Source organism: Diuraphis noxia, unplaced genomic scaffold (assembly GCF_037042655.1).
Source record: "Diuraphis noxia isolate RWA-SAM2 unplaced genomic scaffold, SU_Dnox_SAM2 contig0003, whole genome shotgun sequence".
In the NCBI taxonomy this organism is placed as follows: Eukaryota; Metazoa; Arthropoda; class Insecta; order Hemiptera; family Aphididae; genus Diuraphis; species Diuraphis noxia.
The window spans coordinates 49,268,048-49,296,019 of NW_028301713.1; the positions used below are offsets into that span (position 1 = coordinate 49,268,048).

The 27,972-nt window shown below is 28.9% G+C and overlaps 3 protein-coding genes across 4 annotated transcripts in view; 2 read left to right on the forward strand and 1 right to left on the reverse strand.

The window, feature by feature from the left end:
* The first annotated feature begins 197 nt into the window (after positions 1–197).
* Positions 198–3,754, forward strand: Rpn7 (regulatory particle non-ATPase 7). Its single transcript, XM_015511965.2, has 2 exons — positions 198–339; positions 2,050–3,754. Exon 2 carries the CDS (start codon positions 2,057–2,059, stop codon positions 3,260–3,262), a length of 1,206 nt encoding a protein of 401 aa, XP_015367451.2. The 5' UTR covers positions 198–339; positions 2,050–2,056; the 3' UTR covers positions 3,263–3,754.
* On the forward strand, positions 200–1,887 carry Tcs5 (TP53 regulating kinase). The gene is made up of 2 exons (XM_089224018.1): positions 200–339; positions 1,147–1,887. The coding sequence occupies exon 2, from the start codon at positions 1,179–1,181 to the stop codon at positions 1,824–1,826; it is 648 nt and encodes a 215-aa protein (XP_089080144.1). The 5' UTR covers positions 200–339; positions 1,147–1,178; the 3' UTR covers positions 1,827–1,887.
* A 3,310-nt stretch (positions 3,755–7,064) lies between the features above and the next one.
* The window catches only part of LOC107164237 (uncharacterized protein ZK1073.1), a 33,882-nt gene continuing 12,974 nt past the window's right edge, over positions 7,065–27,972 (reverse strand). Inside the window, exons 1-9 of one of the 2 annotated variants that reach the window (XM_015511986.2) lie at positions 19,222–19,474; positions 12,892–12,942; positions 10,253–10,316; positions 10,049–10,166; positions 9,717–9,927; positions 9,544–9,618; positions 9,358–9,473; positions 9,111–9,273; positions 7,065–8,482 (exon numbers count right to left, since the gene is read on the reverse strand). In XM_015511986.2, the coding sequence (XP_015367472.1) occupies positions 8,255–8,482; positions 9,111–9,273; positions 9,358–9,473; positions 9,544–9,618; positions 9,717–9,927; positions 10,049–10,166; positions 10,253–10,316; positions 12,892–12,942; positions 19,222–19,236 (1,041 nt within the window). In that variant the 5' untranslated portion in view covers positions 19,237–19,474 and the 3' untranslated portion in view covers positions 7,065–8,254. Of the gene's footprint in view, positions 8,483–9,110; positions 9,274–9,357; positions 9,474–9,543; positions 9,619–9,716; positions 9,928–10,048; positions 10,167–10,252; positions 10,317–12,891; positions 12,943–19,221; positions 19,475–27,972 lie in introns of those variants that run through there. The other variant, XM_015511985.2, reaches the window with a different exon arrangement.

Consider the following 27,972-nt stretch of genomic DNA (forward strand, 5'->3'; position numbering starts at 1 on the left):
TGAAACTATTGTTTATTTACACTTGTTATTTTTATAAAGGAGATTTTATTAAATATTTTTCTCATATTTTTACCATAGTAGAAAACCAGTTATTCAAATGTCCAAGGTTAAGTTGATACCATGGTTGTACAATGTACAACTGATCAAATTATTTTAGGTTAGCCCAAAGTTTTTATGATAAATGACATTGCACAAAGTAAACAAAATCAAATTCATTTAATAGCTTAGCTTTAGAATTGTTATTGTGTTAGATTTCTTTCATTTGTTTCTTATAAGAAATAAGTTTTTGACCAAATTGTTTTCAATATATTTCACTTTAATTGATTTTATTGATAAGTGGTAAGTGCTTTATTTATGTATAATAATTTGTAGTATAATAATTAGGTTTATATTATTTAGCATAGATAAGTACATATTATAATGCATATGTAAAATATGTTATACTTTTGGTTTGCTTTATTATTTCATCTAATTTATATTATGTACTCCAAAAATCTTTTCTTCATGGTATTTATTTTACTACCTATTGTTAATGTTGTGGAACATTTTTTGTAGATAACATAGTAACATAATATTATGAAACAATACTACCATTTAACATTCATGTATGGGTACTGAATTCTAAATAGTCTATTATTTTTATTGATTTAATTTTAGAGTATACTTTTTTTTGAATTCACACTTAAAGAAGATTAATTTTATCAACTTTTATAATAAATTATAGTTTGGGTATTTAGAAATTCTGAAAAAATAACCAGAAATTTTATATTTTATACCTAAGAACCATGAATATCTGTCAACAATTCAACAGTTAAAAATGTATTATCACCTTTATGTTTGGCAAGTATTATTAGAAAAATAAGTGTGAAATAAGAAAACTTTAAATTAGCTGCTTAGCATATCAATATAAAATGTATGATGTACCTAGTACCTACTAATTACTTATACAAAAACTAAAAATTAAAATAGTATTTTGAATTCGAGATCTTGTTGAATGTTAAATGCTTTATAATATTATATCTTTATTAACTTAATTTCGAAAATATAATAAACTTTAAAGTTAATTATTTTAGTTTTTAACTAAATTTGAAAATTCTATTTTATCAATTTTATGTATTATTTATTGTAATTTATATTTAATGACAGATTGTAATTCAAATACCTATCTCATCCCAATCATGGAATTATATAAACAAGGAGCAGAATCAAAAATATTCACTACTACATTCTCAGATCGAAAAGCCATTGTTAAAGAACGATTTTCAAGACAATATAGAAACAAATTGTTGGATTTAAATATACGAAAAGAACGCACTAAAGCTGAAGCAAAAGCGATTTTGAAATGTAAACTGGGTGGAATTGCAACTCCTGTTATATATTCTTTGGATTTAAAAAACTACAAAATAATAATGGAACATATAAATGGTCAAACAGTAAATGACTATCTAACTAATATGAATGATACACAAGATAAGAAGGAAAAGTTAACAAAATTACTCACAAACTATGGAGCTATCATAGGAAAAATGCATTCTCTTGGAGTATTTCATGGTGATCTTACAACTTCTAACGTCATACTTAAAGAAGACGATACTTTGGTGTTGATTGATTTTGGCCTTAGCCATTTTAACCCAAGTATTGAAGACAAGGCTGTTGATTTATATGTTTTAGAAAGAGCATTTGTTAGTACACATTCATATTTGTCAGATTTATTTTCAGTGATAATGGATGGTTATAAAAGTTCTTACGAATTAGATGTTCAAGCTGTTGTTAATCAATATCTAAATGTTCGAATTCGAGGTCGTAAACGACAAATGATTGGCTAGTTTATTTCATTTTTTTTTTTTTTGTGTATTTTATATTTAAAATAAAAATGATTTTATTGTACTTATTGTTCTAATTTTAGTATGATAATGCTATCCTGTCCTAATTTAATGTAATTATTTATAATGATGATTTGTAGTCGATATTTGAGAAAACTGTTGTAAAATGGTTTAATTATTTTAGAAATTCATTATATAGTTATAAAGAATGTATTTTTTTTTACAGATCCAATATGGACATAGCTGAAGGTGTTACGCCAGCTTATCTGAAATTGGCTCAGATAAAGTTTTGCTTAACACTCCCACAGTATAAAGAAGACCCAGATTTAATTTCATCTTTATTAGCCGGTATAGTTCAGAATAATATGGCCCCCTATTACAAAGAAGTATGCACAGATTTGTCATGGGTATTTGACCAAACTCTTTATGATAAAATGGCTGCTAATAATGCTAAGCGAATGGCAGAACTTGAACAAGAAAAAAATCCCACTATGGTAGATGATGATGACCCAGTATCTGGTATATGGCAAGCAAAGTTGCTTTATTTATGTTCCATTGGTGACCGTGAAGAAGCGACAAAACTGGCGGAGTCAAAATTAGCAGAAAAAAATGTACCCAAGTCACAGCAAATTGATACTGTGTTTGCTCTATTTAGAGTTGCATACTTTCATGGATGTGATATTCCAGCAATGAAAAAAGCAATAGACAAAGCGACTGAGCTAATTGAAGGAGGATCTGGCGGAGATTGGAGTGCCAGAAATAAACTTAAAGCATATGATGGTATTTGGAGTTTGGCTATACGTGATTTTAACCGAGCAGCTAAGCTGTTTGTAGACGTTGTACCCACATTTGAATCGTACGAACTTGCAGATTTCAGCACTATCATTAAATACACTGTATATTCATCAATGATAGCTTTTCCTAGATATGAGTTGAAAAAAACACTGATGCATCATGGTGTTATGGCTCAGGCTTTAAATTCAGATTCTAAAGAACTCAAAGATTACTTTGTCTCATTATATGAAGGTCAATACTCTAAATTCCTTGTCTATTTAGCACGCATTGAAAAGAACATGAAACAAGATCCGTTGTTACACCCTCACTACAAATATTATGTTCAAGAGATGAGGCTATTAGCTTACAAGCAAATATTACAAGCATATAGATCATTGAGTTTGGATTACATGGCTGAATCATTTGGTGTGACTAAAGAATTTGTGGAAAAAGAAGTAGCCAGGTTTGCAGCTGCTGGACGTTTAACTTGCAAGATTGATCATGTTGCTGGAGCTGTGGTGACCAGTAGTACATCCAAGAATAGTTTACAACTAGGAGCACCAGAATCTAGACTGGAACGTGGTATATTATATCAGACAACTGTGAAAAAAGGCGATATATTGTTGAATAGGTTAAAGAAGTTGGCCAGAGTTATGGATTTCTAAAAACCAAATATTGTGAATTTTTTTTTAGATTGTGTTAAAAAATAAATACATTTTGAGTATGCATTATGCATTTGTATGTATAATATCACATTGGTTCTAATTTATCAAATATTATAATTATTTGTATTTTCACATTCATCAAAAAATATTAATACTTAATAGACTTAATATAACCTTATAAATTATCAATTAAACAATGTATTTAATTAAATCTACTTAGATTATTAAAACATTTTGAATATATTCATACTTCATGTTAGTATTGTACATTTGGTTTAAATGCTAGTTTGAACGATCATAATTGTTACAAAAATAATTTGTTGGTGTTAATGATTTCATAATGTATCTTTAATGATTATAACTAGGCCCGTATGAAGATATTTTGTGGGCCCTATGCAGTGTAGGGTCCTGGTTATAAGTGTTGTAACAGTAGGTACTTTAATGTATAAGTGGATAAGTTTATTAGTATAATATATGCATTTCACACGACAAGTTCCTTTTAAGTTTTATTGTAGCTATTTAAAAATATAAATCATGTGCAGACAACATAAAAAAAATAAGCTTAAATTTGTTGGGAATTAGTTGTTAAAATGAAGATTACAATTATTGTTCTAAATATTTCGTTAGGTATACCTAATTCAAAAATATTTTTTCAATTGCATAATTACATTTGTAAATGGGGTAAAGTCAAATTGCACTTGGGTTAAAAAAAAGATGATAGTTCAAAAAGCTTCAATTAATTTCCCTTTTCACTTACTAGGACTAACAATCATTTTATTTTATACCTATATGGCTATATGTTATAGATGGTATACATTATAATTAATATATTTATATAATTTACAAATATGAAAATTATAACAACCTATGCTAATTATTGCATTTTAAGCGGGAAACGATGTCAGTGTTTTACAAACATTTAAATTGATTTTATTTTTTAAACATTAGTTCAACGCCTTTTTTGAACCAGAGTGCAGTTAATCTTTCCGTTCAAATGCAGTGTTTTCTACAAACCAATCTGGCACAAGTCTAACCACTTAATTTAAATATAAACCAAGTATCAACATTTTTAACCATATCTACTCAATAAATAACTATTAAGAGTGTACCTATAGGCAGTCCTATAATAGTCTGTTATCTTATCGATATAAATGATGGAACGGAAAATAATAAAATAGCGTAGCAAATAATAATTTTAGATTAAACTGATTAAAGTTATCATTTTTAAGGGGTGACCGCAACTATTAAGTAATTTTTGATTTTTACCTCAACTAGAAGACACCAGTAAGTATTAATCTGAAATTCTTTCCACAATTCAGGTGTAACGCAAAATAGGTACTCTGATTCTACGAACAAATACCTGGAATCAATTCGAGTTTGACTTTTTTTCGTAGTTATCGTTGATACGTAATTAATAGATAGGTATATTCAGTGGTATGCAGTCAGAGTTTTACTTTTGACTCTCATTCTGTACCTATATATTTTCATTTTATTTTCACGAACGTTTAAATTATTCATGCTTATTAAATTGTGATATAATTAATGTAACGCACTTTTATTTGTTATAAAAACAATATTTATAATCTCAAATCTGTATAAACAAACACAATAGTAATATAAACAGGGTGTCCCGTGAGGATTTATCCATTGCGATATCTCTCGAAATTATGGTGATATCGAAATTCTGGTTTGGTAATAAAACTCACAGGGATAAGAACTACAATATTGTTTCATATTTTAATGTTTTGGTGAAAAAGTTTAAAAATATACTTTTATATTAATTATTTCCAAAAAAATTAAAGATAGCCATTTTGTAGAGTTTATTTTTCTGAAAATATTGACGTTTCAACATTTTATTTTCATTAATTTTCTGATTTTTAATATTTTTTTTAGTTTCGAGAAAAATTGCGAATTATTTAACACCATAATGTTATCAAACATCTGACCCGCCGCACCGCGCGCATTCTCATACAACCAGTCATCGAATACTCTCCCGTATTCCTAATAGTTATACATTTATAATCATATTTTATTTCGTCAAAACTATAGAAAAAAAATATCATAAATCAGGAAGTTAATGGAAATACAACTTTGAAATGTCAATATTTTCAGAAAAATAAATACTACAAAATGGCTAGGTATATTTAATTTTTTTGGAGATAATTAAATAAAAAAATATAGGTATTTTTTAAATTTTTACAAAAACATTAAAATAAATTTTAAATTGAAATAATTGTACCTATTTCTTATCCCTGTGAATCTTATTATAAAACCAGAATTTTGATATCTCCATTATTTCGTGAGATATCGTAATGGGTAAATCCTCGCGGGACACCCTGTATAAATGCATAGACAATATACATTTTGCTCGTTAAGTAAAAATTAAAATATTCATCATATTTTGTATTTCATGGGTAGGTACTTCATACTTCATAGTAGGTAGGAAGGTATCTACTTAGTATCCCAAGTACCGGAACTCTTATACGTAATTTAAAATAATACGTCGTCCGGCGCAATTGTTTTGGCCTGGCTCTCCCCCTCTAAGTATGTCACTAGACTGAGTGTCTCCCAAACTATGGCACTCGCCAGTCTCGCCACAGTGATAAACCTGTTTGGCAAGAGCAAATATTGTTAGAAACAGATAGTTATTATCTGCAGTTCTTTATTATCATTAGTTGACTTGAGAACCACGGGCATCCTCTATAGGGGAGGGGGCAAGACGGGTCACTGTTCTTCCTTTAAATTTTAATTTTTCGTTCCAAAGTATTATCAGTAACGCGCCAATTTTGGTAAACAAAGATTACTTTCAAAATGTATGCATAAAATAATCTTCGTTTAATTTTTAAATTCATTTTGTCCCTCCCTAGAAGAATGTCAAGTGACGCACATGTGAACGCACTATCGACAACCAATGTTCAGTGGTGCGTCACCGTTTCGACGATAAAATAAGTCTGGTGCACACATTAAAATATAAAACAATCATGACGTATTACTAACCGATGTGTCGATGCATGTAGTTAATATTTGTAGTTTACACGGCTGAATGCTGATCGGAGCACAAAAAATGTGTTTTCCGCAAATTGTTTAATCGTAAATACAATATAGACACACACGTCAACACAAAAAGCTGCAAACACTTTTTTTTATTAATTTTTTTTTTATAGACCATGTGCATATACCTAATAATTAATTATAATTTACTATACTACTCGTATTATACCTATAGGAATCTAATATTTTTTTGGGAGGTTCACGTCATAGTACAAAAGCTGTCGTTGCCTTTATAAATTAGATAGCCTATGATATATTTTTCTAACAATTTGACCCAATAAGTATACCAGCAAATAAAAAATGTATTCGATATTTTTAAAGCAATAAAAACATTACTTTTACCTCCAAACATTAAACATATATTAAGGTACTAAAATACAGTTTTTTTTCTCATTCATTTAGATTTTATTGGGCGACAATATAATTAGATTATTGATGCACTCCGAGTAATGCGTAGTATATAACTCGATATAGTTAAATTTTGGAAATAATAATAATTAATAACAATCGCAAATTATATAATTTGATAATGCTTCTAAACACTGTTTTTGAAAAATTGTATTTTTTAAAATGTTTTTGATGGTATAGACAATTCAATTAATGTGGCATTTGTATGTAGTTAGATTAGTGTAATATAAATATATAAAGGCAGGTACCTATAATACGTATTGATTTTTTCAGGTTTTAAGTGTGTGGAGATAGGTGTTAATTACACACGGGGTGTTCATAAACAAAAATATAGCAATCCAAAGACTTGATTATCATTATGTAATAACAATTAATTATATAATCATAATAAATAAATAATAATACAACTAACATTGCATAATAAATGTATTTCAACACAGTTATAATTATTATATTTATGTATATGTATAGTATGTATATTATGTATGCCTACATATTTCATAATGATAATAATGTTATTATAAAGCTTAGCAACAATAACAACTACCGGTGTAAAAAGCTTAAAAACTACGAAAAAAATTATATTTATAATAAACATATAACGAAAGATCTACATTATTATATAAACCGTATTTATAAATATTTAAAAATATCCATGTATAAATCTTTGTGTATTTATATTTTATTTATAATTTGCACTTAGTTAGTGCTTAGCCACTGAGCGTTGTCGTTTAAAAAGCTTCTACGTATAAAGTGTTCTAGATTAAATCAAATTAATCAAGCAAAAACTGAATTTCAGTCTCTTGAATAATATGTTCCCCACTATATTATTTCGTTTCAACAAAATCATGGAATATAAAAAAAAAAGTGAAAAAGATGGCTTCTCACCCGTGGCTAAAATAAATATTAATAATTTATATGTGTTCACACAACAAAATTTTGTCAACAATTGAAAAAAATTAAGTAAATACTTTGGCATAAAATGAAGTGAAATCACAATCATTTTGTTAAAAAACAAACCAATAATTATAAAAAAAAAAAAATTGTCAACGGTTATTTGCTTAAATATGGCCGTTGACAAAATGTACCAATGCCATCTCTAGTCCGTCCTCGCTTTCGGTGAAAATAAAAAAATATTGTAAAAACGAATAAAACATTTTATTCTTGGCCCTAGCTTATATTGTCATTGTAGGAACGCGTTCCATAAAGTAAGAACAATAAAAGAGCCTTTTATTTAAGTGTAATTTTGTAATACTGATATGTGGGCGGAATCGAGGGGCAAGATATATATATATATATATATAATATAATATAATATATATTATACAATACAAGGATATTTGGCTCTTTCGGGTGACTATAGAGGAACTAACGACAATTCATGCAAGATTAATGTATTACACGTATAAATAGAAGTAATAATAGAAGTTAATGACTAGATTTTTTTTTTTTTAATTTATGTTTTCAAACAGCGTTCTCATGTAGATCAATTTAGCCAATCGTTTATGCGTGGGTGGTTTATTCGTTTAGTCTTTATTTGGGAGACGGTAGGTTTTCGTTGACGGATATGGATAGTCGTCGAATGTTTGGTCGATCGTAGTCTTCCATGCTCATGCCGCGTGATAAACTGCGCCTCGGACGTTCGCCATCCGATGAACTGCCTGAGAATGTGCGCTGTCTCTCGATACCTGGCAACGTAACCGATGTAAGTAGGCCTTGTCCCTTGCAGAATAACAGGATGCTTTGTGCCATTTTTGCCGGCTACGGAAAATAAATTGATCGTGATTTTAAAAAAAATGTGTTAGATAAACGATGGCCGACGGTCATCGTTAATAATGTGTTGCGATATGAATTATTATACAATTTAATAAGTTATGTTAATTTTTTATTAGATTTATTTTTGTATAAGCTCAAACATTTTGGTTGTTAAAGTTAATTTTCAACGATAAAATTTGATAAACATACCTACATTAAATTATAGATAATAAAAGGATGCCACTTTCCATGTGTTGTTTCCATATTACAAACGTATTTAACAGTATTAAACGTATTTGAATATAATTATAAACATGTTATGGTTATATAAAATATTACAGCTTAAAAATTCTCATTATTCACTGAAAAATTAAAGTATTGTAAAAAAATCAAAATCATGAGATGCTACTGCTTAGATTAGGTGTTCATATCTTTAATTTCAAAAATAGATCAATAAATTCATATACCTACTCAATTATTACATCTAAATAGTTACTGCGAAACACAAATGTGCTAATTGTATATTGTACGTTTGTTAGACAGAAACAACTTATGTAGTGGGTATAAATACATTTTTAATACTATAAAGACTAATTTTGCGGTATGTTAATATGAGTTAAATTAGTTATCTTACTGCTTCTGCTAAAACATCTCCAGCCCTTTCAATTTTCAATAATGTTGCCTTGTGTTTGTTCAAATCGCGATGTAACTTCTCAACAACATTCGCGTAAGAGCCTAAAACTCCAGTTACCAATAGTATGTCTTGTTTGTAGTCTTTAAGCATAAGATCTTTTCGGCTGTAATATATTTTAAAGCAACATAATTAAATTATTTATTTTTATTGACGCATTAACAAATTTCATACAATTTATTATACGTACTTAAGAAATGCGTTTACGTATTGTTTGAGATTTTTTGAGTTTATAGTGCCTTGAAGACGCTTTACAAACTCATTGATGACCAACTCTTTATCCGGGTTTGTTTCATTCATAAGTTGCTATAGGTAAAACAAATACTGGATAAGAAACTAGATAATTATTATGCTATAAGTAGTATTATTGACTTACATGTCCAAATTTGTGGAAAATTAAATAATCCATTGCTGATTGACTCACAGTTGATTTTCCTTTCCAGTTTACAAACTAAAATAATACCAAGTGTAACGTATATAAATATATTAGACTTGTGTATAATTAATAATTTAGATATAACTACAGTATTTTATCATGCACAAGCTCACTTTTGATTTGAAATTTTCTTTCACCGATGTAGCTGATCCAGTACAATTTATGAGTATCAATCCCAAAACTCGTGAAGGATGTGCCAAACCAAATCTTGCTACTACATTGGCACCAGCTCCTTCTCCTAATCCAATAACGTAACGAATGTGCAAAGTATCCAAAACAGCCACTAAATCTTCTCCTAACACTTGTAATGATGGAAACTGAAAACTTTATTTAAAAAAAAAAAGTAGTAATAAAAGCTAGGTATAATAAATAAATATTCGTATAAAAAAATCTTAAAAAGTTAAATATTATATAACTAACAAAAGATTAGGATAATAATACTTACGAGTCGGATAGAGTATCAGCGTTATCCTCGTGGCCAGGCACGTCGATATGAATAAATATTGATCGGTCTTTAATTTCACTCATACATGGCTGGTTGACGAAGTTCTCAAACGATATATCTATATTGTAACATTAATTTACGAAGAATTATTTTATTTGATAAATTTATATCTATATTATATTTAAACTATTTGATTAAACTTACGATTGCATCCCAGGTCATGAACAGTAAGAAATATTGCTCTCTTGTCCTGCTGGGTAAGATCTCCCTAAATAAAATGAAGACTATCATTAGATAAACATATTCTCAATTAGAAATAAAGATAGACTACATTTATTTTATAAAATCAAACCAAAGCAACTATATAACAAATATATAAATATGCATCGCTAAATATTATAAAAGGAGACTTATACATTTTTTTCAAAAATCTTTTTTTGTTGTTTACTTTTATAAATCATAAATAATATAGGTAGAACCTTTTCATGTAGAATCTTTTTATGTTAAAAAGATACTTTTGCTGTGAATAACAATGATGTAATACAAAGGTAATTTTTTCATTTACTATTATATGCTAGACTTTTGCATTACGATTTTTCCTATCTTCCTGTACAATTTGAAAACTGTTGCAAGACTCGTTTTGACATTTAGTTATTCATACATGTTTATATTATAATATGAACATTATGAATAGTGTTTGATTTAATTATTCGAGCTATTTTTAAATATTTCATAAATTATTTTAAATTTCATATCTAATATTATTATAGCTATTTATATACTTCTTAAAATATAATATGAATTTCTTATAATATGCTATAACCGTTTCAAATGCAAATATGTAATGATGTTAAGATGAATACTCAATAGGCAATATCAAATTACTACCTAAGAAAAAATATTCATATATTATTCATATTATAAACATACTTTATTTGGTTACACACATTCAACTCAAAAGAAAATTAAAAAATATATGAGTGTTCAAAGACATTTTAATATTTTACAAATACATATAGTTTAATAAAGTTAACATAAGAAAGTCGCTGATAGGTAAAGTGATCTATGTAGGTACTACTGGTTATTAATCCACATAACATTTTTATCCATCATCACCATATTTCACTGGATGATCTTGGATTGAAATGGGATTTTCGGGAGGTGATAGTTGGTACTCAAATGTACATTTTCAGACAAATTAAAAATTTGCTACCTTCAAGGCATGCACATGCGCGATACAACTTAATTTGTATTAACTTCAAAGTAATTTTTTTTAAACAAATGTTGTATAAAAGTATTTTTATAATTATGAAATTGGCTAAGTAAAAGTATGATCAATTTTTATGTTTATTTGATCTCCTTCTATTAATGCAATTTTAACATTCTTCTTATGTCTAATCCAGCAATCCTTTAGATTATTAATTTGCTTTTTTTACTTTTTTGTCAACCTTACCAATGCACCTAAGTACGCGATAAGACTCCTGAAAACTGATTATGTCTACTTGAGATCGATCAGGTCAGATTTTAAGATATTCAATTTAATTTTCAAATAATCAAAATTTCTTTAAATTTTATACATTCAAACAAAATTTATTTGAGCTGAGGAACAAAATTTAAAAAAAAAGTAGCCTAATAAATCTCAAGTGGAAATATTAAAGAATTCAAAAAGGTTTCCAGAAGTCATATTATGTTATCAGGTCCATCGGTACGATTTACAAAAGTTTGGTACATTTTTGTTGAAATAATATTGATTGTGTGCGATGTCTTTTAAGTAAATTGTTCATAAATTTTAAATTTGATCATACTATAATTTTTCCAATTTCATAATAAGAAAAAAAAAATACAGAAATCTAGTACTCTACTTGAATCTGCAGAAAAAAATTAGAGATAGTCATTAAAAAAAATGTAAGTTGTATTGCGTATTATGCACGTACTAAGAGTTACACATTTTTAATTTGCCTGAAAATGTGTATTTAGGTATTCCCTATCATTTCCCGAAAATCCCATTTTAATCCAAGATCATCCAGCTGAAATATTAAGTAGTAGGTAGTTCACATCGTGAACACCTGTATATTTAAATACAATACCTATCATAATTAATATGTTAAAAATATGATTTCAGATTACCTACATATATAATCAACTTGTGAAAACAGAATTTAAGTTAAAGTTTGCACGATTAAAATAATTTTAAAAAGTAACTTAAGAAATAAAATATAATTAAAGTGAATAATTGTTATTACACAATTTAAATGCACCTAGGTATGTCAAACTGTTTGAAATTTGAATATATTATCTAAAATGTCTCATCATAACTTACAGGATTTAAACAAAAAAATTTTTTTATATTTAAAAAATATTTATTTTAATCATTGAAATAACACAATAACATATTATATTATGTTCTTATGATCTTTAATTCAACAAATAAAATATATTGTGTATACTTCAACCTTTAAATTATAAAAAAAAAACTTTAATACTAAAACTCTTTTTGGCTCATTTTCAAACAATTTTACTATCATCATTGTTTTATATAAGCATATTTACTATTATATTTTTTTGTAAAACATAATATATACCTAGGTATATATCAGTGTATTTGTTAATTTGTTATCATTGACTTAATATAAATGTGTAATCGTATTAAAAAAAATATTATCAGGTGTTTTATATATTATCTTTTTCTCAATATGTATTAAACATTTTTCTTATTAAAAAAAACTTAAAAACTATTAGCTTAATTAAAATCAATCGTCTAACATTTTTATAATTAATAGGTATCTGATTAAATTAAAAAAGAAAATCTTAACTGTTATTGTATTCAAATTATTGATTTTTACCTGGACGTGAACGTAGACATTACCACTTCTCTCTGTCTTGACGAGGAATTTCTTTAAAAGATAAAACAATGTATTAATTAATATGAATATTTTGCAGTATAAAAAAATTCTTTTGTGGAAATAATATAGAATATTGATAGAGGATACTAATTATTTATATCAAACTATCAATATTAAATCTACAATCGTTATAAAATATTAATTACATTTTTAAATTCTATAAGTTAGGTTAGAATAGTGAATATGTTCTACAATAATAAGGTAGGTACTTGGTGTAAAGGCACTTATTATCACCTAATTAATATTAAGTGTTAGTATACCTATTACCTAAATACGAAAATTAGAAAAAATAACTCTACATAGTACATAGTAATACAATCAATAGTATATCACACATTCTGTTATTTATATAGGAGCATATTATATTATTATGTTTAATGAGTTATTATAGGGAAGTCTCCTCTAAAAGATTCCGAGCATACTTAGATTTTATAGGTATTTATTTAAGTAATGTAATCATAACTGATTTTATATTTAAATCCAGAATTTTGTATACGTAATACGTAACTGTTAACCTATCTAACCTCATTTATGCCTCACTTTTTCAAGTTATGCAAATACCAATATGAAATCCTATTAAACTAATGTTACATTAATGATTTATAAGTAAAATCTTAATAGTAATATGTAGTGACTATTATTAATATTATAAGTTAACTCAATTATGTAGATTATTTTAATTAAATAATTATATAATTACCTATACTATACTTATAGAGATTCAGTACATACAGAATAATAGTATTATTTATGGGTATATTAAAATTACTTTAGAAATTTTGATCAATATGTTTGGTATTTTTCAACTTATGACTATTGTGAATATACTTTATTGATGTATCGCGTACAGCGTATAGTTTTTGTGTTATTTATTAAATCGTTGATAACAATAAGTAAAATTTGCAGTCTAGTTAAGTGGTGACAGAGAGGTGTTTGGCATCAGTCATTAACGTGTTCTGAAGTCAAGTATCGGACGTCGCCACTAGTTCCCTGTTGGGTGACCGCCTGGGTTTTAGTGACAAATCTTCGGCACATACACAAATTTTCTAAACAACCATAGGTACTCTATCCTGCTTATAGTAATACTAAATAATCCAGACTAATGACCTCAGATATTGAATAATTAACTAAAAAAAAGTAAGTTGAAAAATGCTCTAGATGAATAATTAATATATAACGAGATATACTATTTTATTACTCAATTAAACTCAGTTATTAAATATAAATAATAATAATAAATGAACATGTTAATATGTTATATAGCTTACGGTAACATACTTTAGAAAAACAAATGATAAACACTTGTTACTAGGGTTGCACATTCTACTAAGGCTGATCGATTTTCTCTATTATATTTATAATATACCCACGCACTTGAAAAACTGTACGAAAAAAAGGAACAGCAAAAAAACACAAACAATGTGTTGTTTGTTATTAATGCTTTTGAAATACTAACAAATTATCTTTATAGACATTTAAAAAAATATCTGATATTTTTTCATTGAAAGTTGAGATATCATAGATATATTTTTGGATATTGCTATATTGTGTATTTTTGACTGCATAAAGGTAAAAATAAACTAACTGGTTACGCAAAATCAATCAGAAAAATTTTTATGTTAAAAGTGTAAGAATTTAAAAAAATGTATTTAAAAGTAAGTACAGTAAAAAAAATTTAATTAAACACAAAAAGAGTTGTTACAATATCAAAATTGTATTACAATAGCTATTAATAAATTAAGCAAATTATTATTTAAAATTGACAACATTATACATTTATCACTTTCATCATTGTTATTCATTTATAATTTTAGCATCCGTTTTCGTTGAAAAAAAATAAAAGTTGTAGTAATATGAAAAATGAACTATGCTGTATACGGCGCGAAAAATAACACATAGCACCACGACACGAAAATCAACACACTTATAACTGAATTACTGAAATGAAAGTATAGCAAGATATACTCTACTCTTTAAGATCCTTAACCGATAATGATATCCTTTTTACTTTCATGTCATGTCACATTATTTATAGGGAAAGGTTTTTATCTATCTGTATGGCTGTATAGATATTAATATATTATACAAGTGAACATATAAAATAGTATGAAAAGAGTATGATGACAATACCGATAGTAAATTAAAGACACGAATCAAGTAAAAAATCATGTGAAGTACTAAATTTTTACATCAATTATTAAAATGTTATGGTAAAAATACAATAAATATTTATAGTTTTGTCAAATTATAAAAAAATTTTTTGTGGTTTTCGAGATTGTATTTATTATTTATCTACACAAACAATATAATAGGCAATCTATCACCTATCATTCGATCTCTCGTTTGTTTTAGGATAAAAGTTTACAGTTAACTAACAATACATTCTTAATTACTTACAATTTTATTTAAATCAGAAAATTAAATTAATTGAATATTGTGTTGTTTAATTATTTTTCTGTAAATATAATTTTAGCTTATATTCATCATTTGTATGATTTCGTAAATATACATTAAATAATAGTTGGTAATAGGTATATTAGATTTAATGAATGTTATGTCAATCGTTAATTCAAACAAGACACTAGGTACAATTTAAGCAGAGTATAATCAAACAGAAAGTACAAAATTATAAGGGTATTTATTGTTATAAAAAAAATTAAATTATGAACGAAGAACAGATAGGAACAACTGTGATACGACTGATACGTCGAAATAAAATATTTTATAGAAAATAAACTCGGTGAAAATAAAATTTCAATAAAATGTCTGAACAAATTTAATCATACATTCTTGCGTGAACATTTAATTAAGTAAACATTGAGTACAGATAAGTTTATATTTTATAGTTAGCTTAAAAAATCATAAAAAGTTTTCCAATTATTTATCCAACTGAGTAATACATAATATAAAAACTAATAAGAGTATAAAAAACTAAGGAATTATATTTATTAAATGTTTTTTTTAAGAATACACGGATCTTAATTGTTGTACCATTTTTTTAAAATTTAACCAGTAAAAAGTTTTGGTCAAGGTTTTTATATTTTATTATTAATAAGCTAAATCAATATTTCATATCTTAGTATCGATTTTTAAAATTTTTTTTAAGTCGCTTATTGTGTATACATTTAATATAATAATATCATATTTTTTATTTATTTTTTATTTTTTTTTTTTTAGAAGAATATATTTACAATCTATTTTTACAGTAATCAGTAAGTATGATGACAAAATTTTATTTATATGACATTAAAGAGATTAGAAAAGGAAGGCCCTCAGTAGTGCCACCTGATAAGAAACATTAAGTTAATTATTTGGTATAGTTTTAATTGTTTTTTTTTTGTGTTTATGCTTTTAAATGATGTCTCGGGGCCACAGCCTTTTTAGTCTTTTGGGAGCGTGTGTTGCAGAGGGTAATTTTTGGATTAAAGGGTTGTAATGAGTGTGGAGTTTGGAAAAGAATTTGGTATAATGGGATTTGGCCAAATCGTTAAGGGTAGGTAGATTTAAATCTTTGTGAAGATTTTTATTTGTTACGTACCAGGGGGTGGAGGTTATTTGGCGTAGACATATTGATTGAAAAGCTTTTAGAGTTCTAGTGTTGGAAGGCTTTGAAGACTCTCATAGCTGAATGCCATAGATCCAGACCGGGCGGATTATCGCTTTATTTATAACCTTGTTTATTAGGGATAGTTTAGATTTTAAAAGTGGTATAAGGAGGTGCAGCCTGGAGTTAACTTGTTTCCGCTTTAGTTTTAGGTGTGGACCCCACGTAAGATGTTTGTCAAATGTGAGCCCTAAGTACTTAACTTCGTTTGCTGAAGGAAGGACTTTGTTGTTGAGTGTACTGGAAGGCAGTCAGAGTTTCGTAAAATGAATGTTACGTGAATTGATTTGGTTTCGTTTATTTTTATTTTCCAACGATTTGCCCATAACTTAATCATGTTAAGGTTGTTTTGGATCCTTAATCTAGCAATTTCAGGATCACGATGTGACGCCGATATTAGAGTATCGTCAGCGTATGTGCCAATGAACGTGTAAAAAGTCTTTGGGATATCATGGGTGAACACACAGTATAGGAAAGGGGCGATGTCGTTTCCTTGTGGGACACCTGCTTTTATGGGGTGACATATTGAGTAGCTGTTTTTGAGACGAACAGTGAAGAAACGGTCTGATAGATAGGATTTTAATAGTAGAAAATAGGGGGCTGGAAGGAACTTTTTTAATTTAAAGAGGAGTCCGTCGTGCCAGACCCGGTGAGTCATAATTATGTCTGTAAATTCCTCCCAAAAATAAAGTTTTGAATTAATGTATTCATACACACATACTGTAATAATAATGTAAGCTGTAATAAGAATAATACATAGAATGTATTTCATACTTAAATTTCAAACGTATAATAGATTATAGATGTGCCTACTGAAGTTAAAAAACATTTTCAAAAAATCTAAGTAAAAATATTTATATCAATTATTGTGAAACCATAAATGCTCATATAAAATAATTTAAAGGTACATTATCGTAGTTTTTGAAAAACAGTATTAGTATAACACTATGACGTATGATAAAGTCTGTGTTAGAAAATTAAGTTTTGATTAGTAGTAACTGATTAGAAGATTGTAACAAAATTCTAAAAATTATTGTTATAAACATAAATTATAGATTTGTGTATTTTTAATTTCCAATTTTCATAATATGACATTTTTTAGTCAAATAATAAAAAATATTGTACAATGATTTTATTGAATTATAATTTGGTCTTTGAGTTCTTATATAGACCATGGAAGTTTACTAGTACATTGAGATGTGCAGTGTGTCACTGATTAGTCATGAGTTTTGTACAAATAGGCAGAGCTCAAAGCTTAAACAGTAATTATAGTCGTGACTCGTGGCTAAGAAATTAAAATAAACTGATTAGGCAATATTATCATCTTGATAATTATTAAACTTAAATAAAAAAAAAAGGAAACGATAATTTTTGATTGGTTATTTGTTTCATGGGATCATTATAATACTATTATAATAATTTATAATGTTATGAAATATTAATAAGTGTACCTAAATTGTAAAATAATATTTTTTATAATAATGTTGTGTATTGTGTACAGTGTAGTGTGTACACGCATGTATACGTGAAGTGTGTATTGTAAACACCGATGCCCCTAAATTGCCTATAGCTTACGCCGTTCAACAGAGTTTTGTCTCTGACGGAACGCGGCTCGTATTAACATAGAATATAATAATTTTTTTTTATAATAGGCAATGACTACGACATTAATTCGCCATATTTTTTCAATTATATATGATGCAATTATTCGCTGTACTGAAATATGTATATTATCATTAGACATTGTATAAACATATACGATGGGAACGTCTTATATAAAAATATAGAATAATAATAATTATTGGACGTATAATATAAAATATACGTATATAATACAACATAATATTACGTGTATCATCTGGAAGACGAAAAATATTTATAAATGTATTTAAACACACACTCTTTATATATATGCGCGTTTCCCGCCATCACATTCTTCTGGACAAATAATCAATACCCCGAATGTGCGCCTTAGCAATAACGACCCCCGGGGACCACCCGCCCAAACACTACCACCTCCATCTAGAAACGCCTACACTACGTACCACGTCGACCCCTCCCGCGCACCAACCATATCATTCTGAGTAATACCATTCATCAACGCGTTTGGCTACTTTATTTTTTTTCATTAATTTTTATAATGGCAGAAAGATCCGTCGTCATGGCATATTGTGTAAAAACGTATGCTATGTCAATTATTGTAGACGTCACCTCGTCCGTATGATCATTGAAATAATTTTAGGTGAACGTTTTCCTGATAACGTACAATAACAAATTTTGGTACCTAATTGCCATGCAACGAATATTATAGCGATACAGGTAGAAGAAATAGTAGTAATGGGTACATTTCAAGGAGCGATAAGACTGTTCTAATTATTAATACGTTATAATTATGTTATGTAGTGCTGTTGACGAGACTGAGGATTCTTTGACATGAGTGGGGGTGATGGGTATCGTTTGAAGGGTAGAACGCTGTATAATATTCGTCCATATGCTACGTAGTACATACACCTGCAGAAAAATGGCGCGAGTGTCTTAATATTGTCATAAAAATAACAACAACAATAACAATGACAATATAGACAACTATCGTCGAACAGGTATATTATAATCATATACATCCAACCACTATTTCTATTATTATCATGCTATGGCGTATCTCTTACTTGTGAGTCGCTCATGTTAAGTCAATGTTAGTATTGCGTGAGCGATTGCCAAGTCGGTAAAAATCCGTGTTTACGTATTTTACGCAAACGGTGCCCACGGCGGAATGGCTCGGCACGATCGTTGGGTTTTCCGGTCGTTTTGTTTTGATATTTTTTTTCCGATGACGGTGGCGGTGGTGGAGGTGGTGGCGGCGGCGGTGGTAGTAGCGACAACGACGGCAGACGTTCGGATGATGGGTGCGTTACTGTGTTAATGCTGAAGGGGTAGATGGTGTACGCGAACACGGACGGAAATACACGACAATTTGAACGTGGCGTACAGTGTTGCCAACCCGACCACGATTGCATTATATAATACGTGAGATTTTGGGATTGGCGCACGGTGTCGTAGGACGAATCGTCCGTATCGTAAAACACTCGAAGAGCGGGGTGCAGATTTCTCACTCCATCAGAATTCAACAAAAACTTAATACGATATTATATAATTCTATATATTGTTTATATTGTACCACGAAACTTAACGCGTGTATTCCCTGTAAATTGTGTAAGTATACATCGTGTGTGGTGTGTATAGTATACAAAAACATTTTACACGTTGCGTTATACTCGTACTTAATATGTACCTACCTACTAAATACGTTGTTATATACGAGGTTTTTTTTGTTTTGCATAATTTACCGTTTATCGTCTATATATGTACCTATATAGATTTATTTCCAATGCACAATCATAATATTCTATTGGTTACGTGTTAGATATCTAAGTAAATAATATTTTTAAATATCTTGTTAGAATTATATATTATAAATACTATATAATATATTATATAATACATATATTTTACACATACATAAATAATATTATTTTTTTACTTGCATTGTTTGTGCCACAGATATTTGTATTTATGTACGGAGAGAATTTTTAGAATTTCTCACAGACATGTGAGAAATTCCACCAAATATTACCTACATCATATATTCATATCATATTCGTTAAATTAGAATTTGTATTATTTATTAGTTCCATAATGCAATTTTTAAAGTTTTTTTGTTGTTCTACACTTATGTACACATAATTCAGTATAGTTTATGATTAAATGATTTAATATAAATCACTAAAACAAGGGGTGAAAAATCTTAGCCAAATGTTTGCTGTTGTAGAACTTTCACAAACCTATAGGTGCTTATTTAATATTCGTAAGCAAGCCTCTTTGTGTGTGTCCAAATTATGTTTTTAAAATATCCACATTCATCTATATTCTATATATTGTGATACGCGTTATTTTATATCGAGAAACCGATACCTATCGGTACTTGACAAGCTATAAAAACTTTTGAAGTTCGAAATGGTATGTTGTGTATATAATAATTAATAATAGTAATAATAACAGCAATTCTATACCATGTAGATAGCCACAGGTTGTGTATTATTTATAATGAGAAGTAAAAAAAAACTCGACTTTCATACGTCAACCCATTAGCGTCAACATACACATTATTCAACTATAAATATGTAGGTATACTGTATGCTGAAAATTTATTATGACAATAACTATACAATTATCGGTTTCCTTGGAGACACTTTGCCAATACGGAGCGTGAATTTACCACTCAAATAAACCCTACATACAATATATATATATATATATATATATATATATATATATATATATATATATATATATATATATATAATATATAGATAAACATGGTCATGAATTATAGACATTTCTAATGTAATTGTATGTTTAAGTGCAATAGTCGTATACAATAGTTTTTTATACTAGAACAACAATTTTTATTACACCTATATATGCGATTGAATTAAATTTAATATATTATTCGCACACGGTTACTGAAAAAAATATATAAATTTAAAAACCGAACACCCCTATCTTTAAATCTAATTTATGCAAATTCTTGAAGAGCCCGATATTATAATAAGTTGATTTAGAAATTTGGCTACATAATAGTTTGTTTGATACGTTTTAAGCCATTATGATTGTGTTGTGTAACAACCAAACATAAGCTAAATACAACGTTCTATGTATATATAACTATCATAATATTATAATTTATAATATACAATATTATTATGTATGTATAATGTATAATAATATAATATTATAATTTATAATATACAATATTATTATGTATGTATAATGTATAATAATATAATATTATAATTTATGATATACAATATGTATACATTTATTATAAATGCGAAAAATCATACTATTATATTTATTATGTTGCAAAGTCTCTAGTAAATAATATATATTGAAATTTAAGTAGTAGAATTAGATAATAATAATAATTAGTTCAATACTTCAAAATTATTTTAGCAACATATGTATTTCGTAATGATGAGTCAAATTTATCAAAAAATATTTACAATTTATTTAGTCGTAATTATTGCAATATTCATAATTATCATTAAATGTCATTAAGTTAGTCATTTAAATATATTGAATACATATACCTAATAATTCTGTCATTCAGAAGTTATTTAGTAGGTACACTCAAATACATCTTTCATTAATAAATTGTACATACTAGGTACTATACATAGTTACAAAAAAAATGTATCATACAAATAATTAGGTTCAATGGAAAATCATTAATTAAAATATTTAAACCACATAAAGATTTTTTTGTAAATTAATTATAAATATTATTAATATACTGTTTAGTATAGGTATTATAATTTATAGTTAACAATAGCGTCGATTCCTTTCTAAGTAAGAAAAGAAAATTATGAGTTTGAAAATATAAATACTAAAAAAACGTAAGTCTCAATTAATGCATATTATTTAGAACATTTTTAGGATAAATGATATAAGCTGTGAATAATTAATTTGGCAGTTTACCAAAGAACCCAGAAATAAATATTGTTTTTAATTATCTTATTTATAGACAAAATATCACAACAACAACATGTTTTTTATTTTCTACTGCACAAATGGTTACAACTATTATTAAAATACATTCAGATGATATTCTAAGAATGGAATATTATCCGAGTTCTGAATATAACAACCATATCATATTGATTTACCCTTAAAGCAAACGTTTCCGCCTATAGTTGCAATAAAACTTAGAAGCCGCCTCCACGATGATTTTCAAATATACTGTATACTAGTCTTTAACTGTTACGTAAAAAATATTTACACAATTGTGCATTTATGTTTGGTTATAATTAGTAGCCAAACGCTTGTAATTTTAATAACATACCATTTACAGTTTAATCTGCTCATAAAAGGCTTTCAACTACGGTATAAAATTGTTTTATAGCTGTTTTTGGGCGGTGATGATGGATAATTATAGCAGAGCATAATTTAATAAGATAATGTGTTTATTTGTTCTTATATCAACCATCAAACGCTGCTCGTAAATTGTTTAATATACGCATAAAACACATTCTTGTGAAATCGATATATTAATAAATTTATGCCAGTCTGGTGTCTGGACGTATCACCATACGTGATCCGTGATATGCGTCAGATATCGTGGTCGGTATTACCGGAAGAAATTGGTGCATACTATTGTAATTGAAAATATTATGTTCAATAGTTCCGATAACAAAAATGGCAGTTGCAAAAAATTACTAATTTATTATATCCTCATGCGGCAGGATAACAATGCCACCAACATGTAAATTAAATTTTTCAGTTACTCCATCAACACACGAATTTATTACTATAATAATAAAAATAATAATACTAATAATGTACAATATACCGCTGATGGTCGTATCTCGCTATGTCACATAGCCACATAGGTAACATAATTTGTATTTTGTTGTTTTCATTAACGTCGTACCACCGCCGTGGTTGGCCCAAACGATTATTCACAGAGCACACAACTACACAAGTGTAACGGCCTATGTAGTATGTAGTATTCAACTGCGCATATTTTGTTCAGCTGTACCTCAATTTTCAGGCTCAGTTATACACAGATTATTATTATCATTTAGAATATAGTTAATATTTCTATACTAATATATGTGTCACTGTCCTATTATGATTAATTGCAGGTATAACTGGTAGCATATGCACCTATAAACCTATATTTATTATAAGTAGTCGCCGTCCGATATGTTATGTACCTACTTATGTTCATATTATATATAAATTATATTTTATTTTTATAAGTAGTTTTAGTGGTTACTGGTTATCATTGCTAATGATGTTTTCATCTTGAATCGAGTGTCACTTGTGAAACAAAAGAAGTATTTTTACGAGCGTACTCCGGTGGTAGATCTATGGACTATGTTTATAACAAAAATATTATATTACCATATTATGGCGCATCTAGACTCCAGAATCAGGGGTTCCTAAATTTTTTTTCTTGATGGACTTGGTTTTTTTCTTACACATTTTCACGGCACATATATTGAAAAAAATACGTCTATATTTTTTATTACAGATGTATTATAATGTGAGATGTAACGTTTATATAAACAATTTCAATAAACATAAATAATTCGAATACGAGACAAAAAGGAATACAATATATTTTTTAATGGTTTTAGTTTTGATGACTGCATGTCTTTATGTGATTTATTTTTAGATTTATTTACAAAGTAACATTTATCTGTACAATAATTTCAACACACGTAAATAACCAACAAATATTGTTCAAGTTAATTGTAATGTAACATATTATAATTATTATATTTAACACACAGAATAAAATAAAGATTACTCGGCATACTTGAAGAATTTCACGGCACAGTAGTTGGGAATAGCTGTTTCTCGAGTGTAGACCGAGTAGAATAATTACTCTTAGAAAATATAAAATTAATATGCAAATTGACGGATCTATCGAACCAGCGCATGGTTACAGTGTTCATTCATGTGGATGATAACGTGACAACAAATCTCAGAACAACGTTTAAAATGAGTAGTAATCAATAATGTTTTTATTTTTTTTTAAATAACATCTAATTAGGTATGAGTTTTCGGGGAAAAAATCGCCTCTAAAAGGTTAAGAAATAATAATATAATTAATAATATATTATAGACCGTGGAACGGACACGCCCGCGAGACAACATATATTATGCTGTAGTGAGATTCACGGTAAATGCACCGCCGCCGTCCGCGTATTACAATGTTTCACGATATTATTTATTTACGTTAGTGAATAGTAATCGACCACCCGGGACATGTGGCCGACGGGTGGACGGACGGATGAGTGGCCTGCCCGGAGGTTTATCATATAATAACACGGCCGGACAGTGTTTTATACGAAATTATTTACTATTATATTAAAATATAATAATTAATGTAACGACGAGTCATCTCTCGTCATCCCGCGAGATGATAAAATGTAGGACATATTACGCATAAGTACCTTCACCATCGTCGCCGCCGCGTATCAAGTTTTTAATATTTTAGCCGATGATACATAGTGGTGTACGTGACGGTCGACACGTTGGTCCGTCGTGCTGTTTGAGACTGCACCACCCGCCACGGCCACCGCTGCGCTTGTCGTACACCGTGCACGCCGCGGCGCACGAAACATGATATAGTTTTTAAGCACTTAAACTAAAAACTCGAAGGAAACATAATATATATATGATATTCTCAGTTGAACTTAAAAAAAAAAATTTGGCTTCACCTGATATATTATAATTTATAATATACTATATCGGCGCAAGCCAGGCCCTATTTTTTAGTGAACCCCAACACAAAGTGTGTAATATCCGAAATTGAAAGTGTGCACTACGGATTCGAAAAGTGTGTACCTACTAAATACTAATAAATAAGACTATACTTGCTAGATAGTAATAGGTATAGTACAGAATACATTATACACATTTTTAAAAAATAAAATTTTTTTAACCCCCCACGGTTCTGTATTATTTCATGGTACATTAAAAGATGTGTAGTACGAATTTTTATGAAAAATAGGGGTTGGCTCAAGCCATTATAATATATTATGTGTAATTTATGAATTCGAGGCTTTCGAGTTAGGTTAGATCCGAGGGCAATTAAACAGTCGTATAATTACTGTCTCGATTCTATACCATTGTTTCCAGTTTAAGATACTAACACTTCATAAGGATAGGTTCATATCGAGAATAAATACAAATATTATTTTATACCGCTGAAAAAAAAAACCACGAAGCCGCACTAGGCATGTGCCGCACTTCTTGAACACCCTTCACAACGGCATTGTATACACAATAGCACAATACGATATTATTATATTGATATATGTATAACTGCGCCACTGCGGGCCGCAGTCTGCGGCGGCCGGCGACGGCAGAAAGGAACGGCACGTGCACCGCCAAAACTGTGAACGGTGAGCACGTGCGCGCGACGGTCGGCAACACTGAATCGGCGGCGGTGGCGGCGGCCAAACCGTTGCAAAAAGCCCGGGGGTCGACGCGCTTCCCGCCGCCGCCGCAGACAACAACAACAAACGCTGAGCGCCGGCGGCCGGTTGTCGTTGACCTAAATACGACGCCGTTGTCGGCGGCGGACGGCCCTCGCGCTTATTTACCAACGACGCATTATAGCCGCCACCGGTGCCGAACGATCCCCCTTCGTTCGTCCCACTCGTGAGCGTTTCCTATTCCAGTCCTTTTATAATACTGTGTATACAGGAAGATTTATCAGATCCTATCAGTTCAGATTCTTGTGCGCAAAACAAATTGGAAAAATCGAGCTGCCACAAAAAATACTAAAAGTACAGTCGACTTATTGAATAGTGGATGGCGGCTGCTGCTGCTGTTATTCTTTTAAATTATCGTGTTCCATTGTATAATATCATTCTATAATAAATATTAAAATATTAATGATATAATCATAGCTGAAGACCATATTTCGAAACATACAGAGATTTTTTTATGATTTTCAAGAATTGTCCTGTCGACTTACGACATGACTATATACAAATATGTGAGGATTTTTGAATGTAATCCTTTGTAAAGTTTCTAATTGTTAGTTGGATGATATTTAGTAAATGTTGATACTTTGGAGTAAAATGTAAAGTTTTAGCAACTAAAAAAAGTTGATAATTACTCCTGATAATATGCTAGAAAACGTATCTATAAATATTTGAAAATATGGTATATTAATAATGTACTTTAAAATTAAAAAAAAAATAATAATAAATAAAATAAATGTATGATTATAAAGAACTAAGGGTTAACGTGTTTGGTGAACCACTCTGTATAACGTCTGCCACTCTTCCTACTCACAATCTGTCCTTTACGCGCTCTTTGTGACGTGGTTTTACTACATTTTTTCGCTTTTAAACGGCAAAAAGACGAATGAATAAAAATCAGATACAACGAAACCCGTTTTAAGGCAGTGATGTCGTTGTTATTGGGATCGTCGTGATTTAAATCCAATTTGTGGGACGCTATAAGGATGTGCGTTTTCGTGACATGACACTGTCTTCATAATAATCATAAGCCATATCCAACATCAACTGTATAAAAATAAAAAATACATATCATCTTCTCGGGAACAAAGTGCAGATTGGTTTAGGAACCTCTCAATTGATTATAGATTTATTTTCATTGTACATGCGAAGGTTGTGAAACAATTCGACACTGTCACACTGATGTATCCACGATATCAGCAGCCTTCATTGTCATCCAACTATTTTTTTTTAATTAGTAAAAGTATATCAATAATTTATTGTGTGAATTTCGAACATATATATCTAGATCTTAACCCCCAATTATAGTTATATTTATATTGAGCGCACGGCGTTAGGTATTAGAAAATTCCTAATTATAGTAGTTATAATGAGTAGGACATAATTATTAATATTTATTAAACTTTTCGCACCGTTGAACTGTTGCGATCACGCGTAACGATATTGATATTAAATGTTGTAATCTTACACAACACACGGCACGTGACAATATCACACACCCATTCAACTGTACAATATAATTTACGCATTTGTGCAATATTGGTAGGTTCCTACAAGAATATAGTAAAGTATTTTTACATCATTGTGTCACGTTATCCTGTCGCTTCTCAATATAGGCGTGTATTTTTAATTTTTTTTGCTGTGAACCTGCAGGAAACCCACGAGAGGAAGAAATAATAAGAACGAAGAAATCTTTCGATCTGAAATTCGATGTTTTTACAGCCATATTATCGACAGACATGAGATAGTATAATTTGTTTATAGCAGCCACCTCCTCGTCGAACTACTCATGATAATTATTACAGATAGAAATGATAGAAATTGTAATATACATACCTAAATGTATGTACTTTAAAGTATAAAAGATGTGGAATTTATGCATCGGTATTCCTCCTAGTGGGAGGTCTACCGCGGCCATGGGCCATATTGTATTAGATTCTGAGCGGAGCGATGAATGTATTGATTTTACCATGATGTGTGTTTTTTTTTTTTTTTTGTCTGTCATCACGTTTTGGGGCAGTAAAAATGCTTCGATTTTTGACTTCAGTACCTCGTTCGATCAGAAAGTGAATCTAGTTGGTATTTTGGGGGGTCAAAAGTAAAAAATTCTTAATACTTTTCTAAATAATTGAGAAAAATAAACTAAAAATTAAGGGAAAAACGGGAAATTTTACGCACACTCATTTTTCGACAAAATCGATTTTGGTTTTTGATGTAACTTTAAAACAAACGACCATAGATACATGAAATTTTCACCTAATGTTTATATAAGTATATTCTATCCACCATGCAATTTTCAAAAAATTTCGACTTAAGCTGAACTATTCATAGGCATTTCAAATTTTCGATCATTAT

Excerpts from the sequence above, each read along its gene's own strand:
- Tcs5 (XM_089224018.1), top strand. The coding sequence starts at position 1,179 with ATGGAATTATATAAACAAGGAGCAGAATCAAAAATATTCACTACTACA.
- Rpn7 (XM_015511965.2), top strand. The coding sequence starts at position 2,057 with ATGGACATAGCTGAAGGTGTTACGCCAGCTTATCTGAAATTGGCTCAG.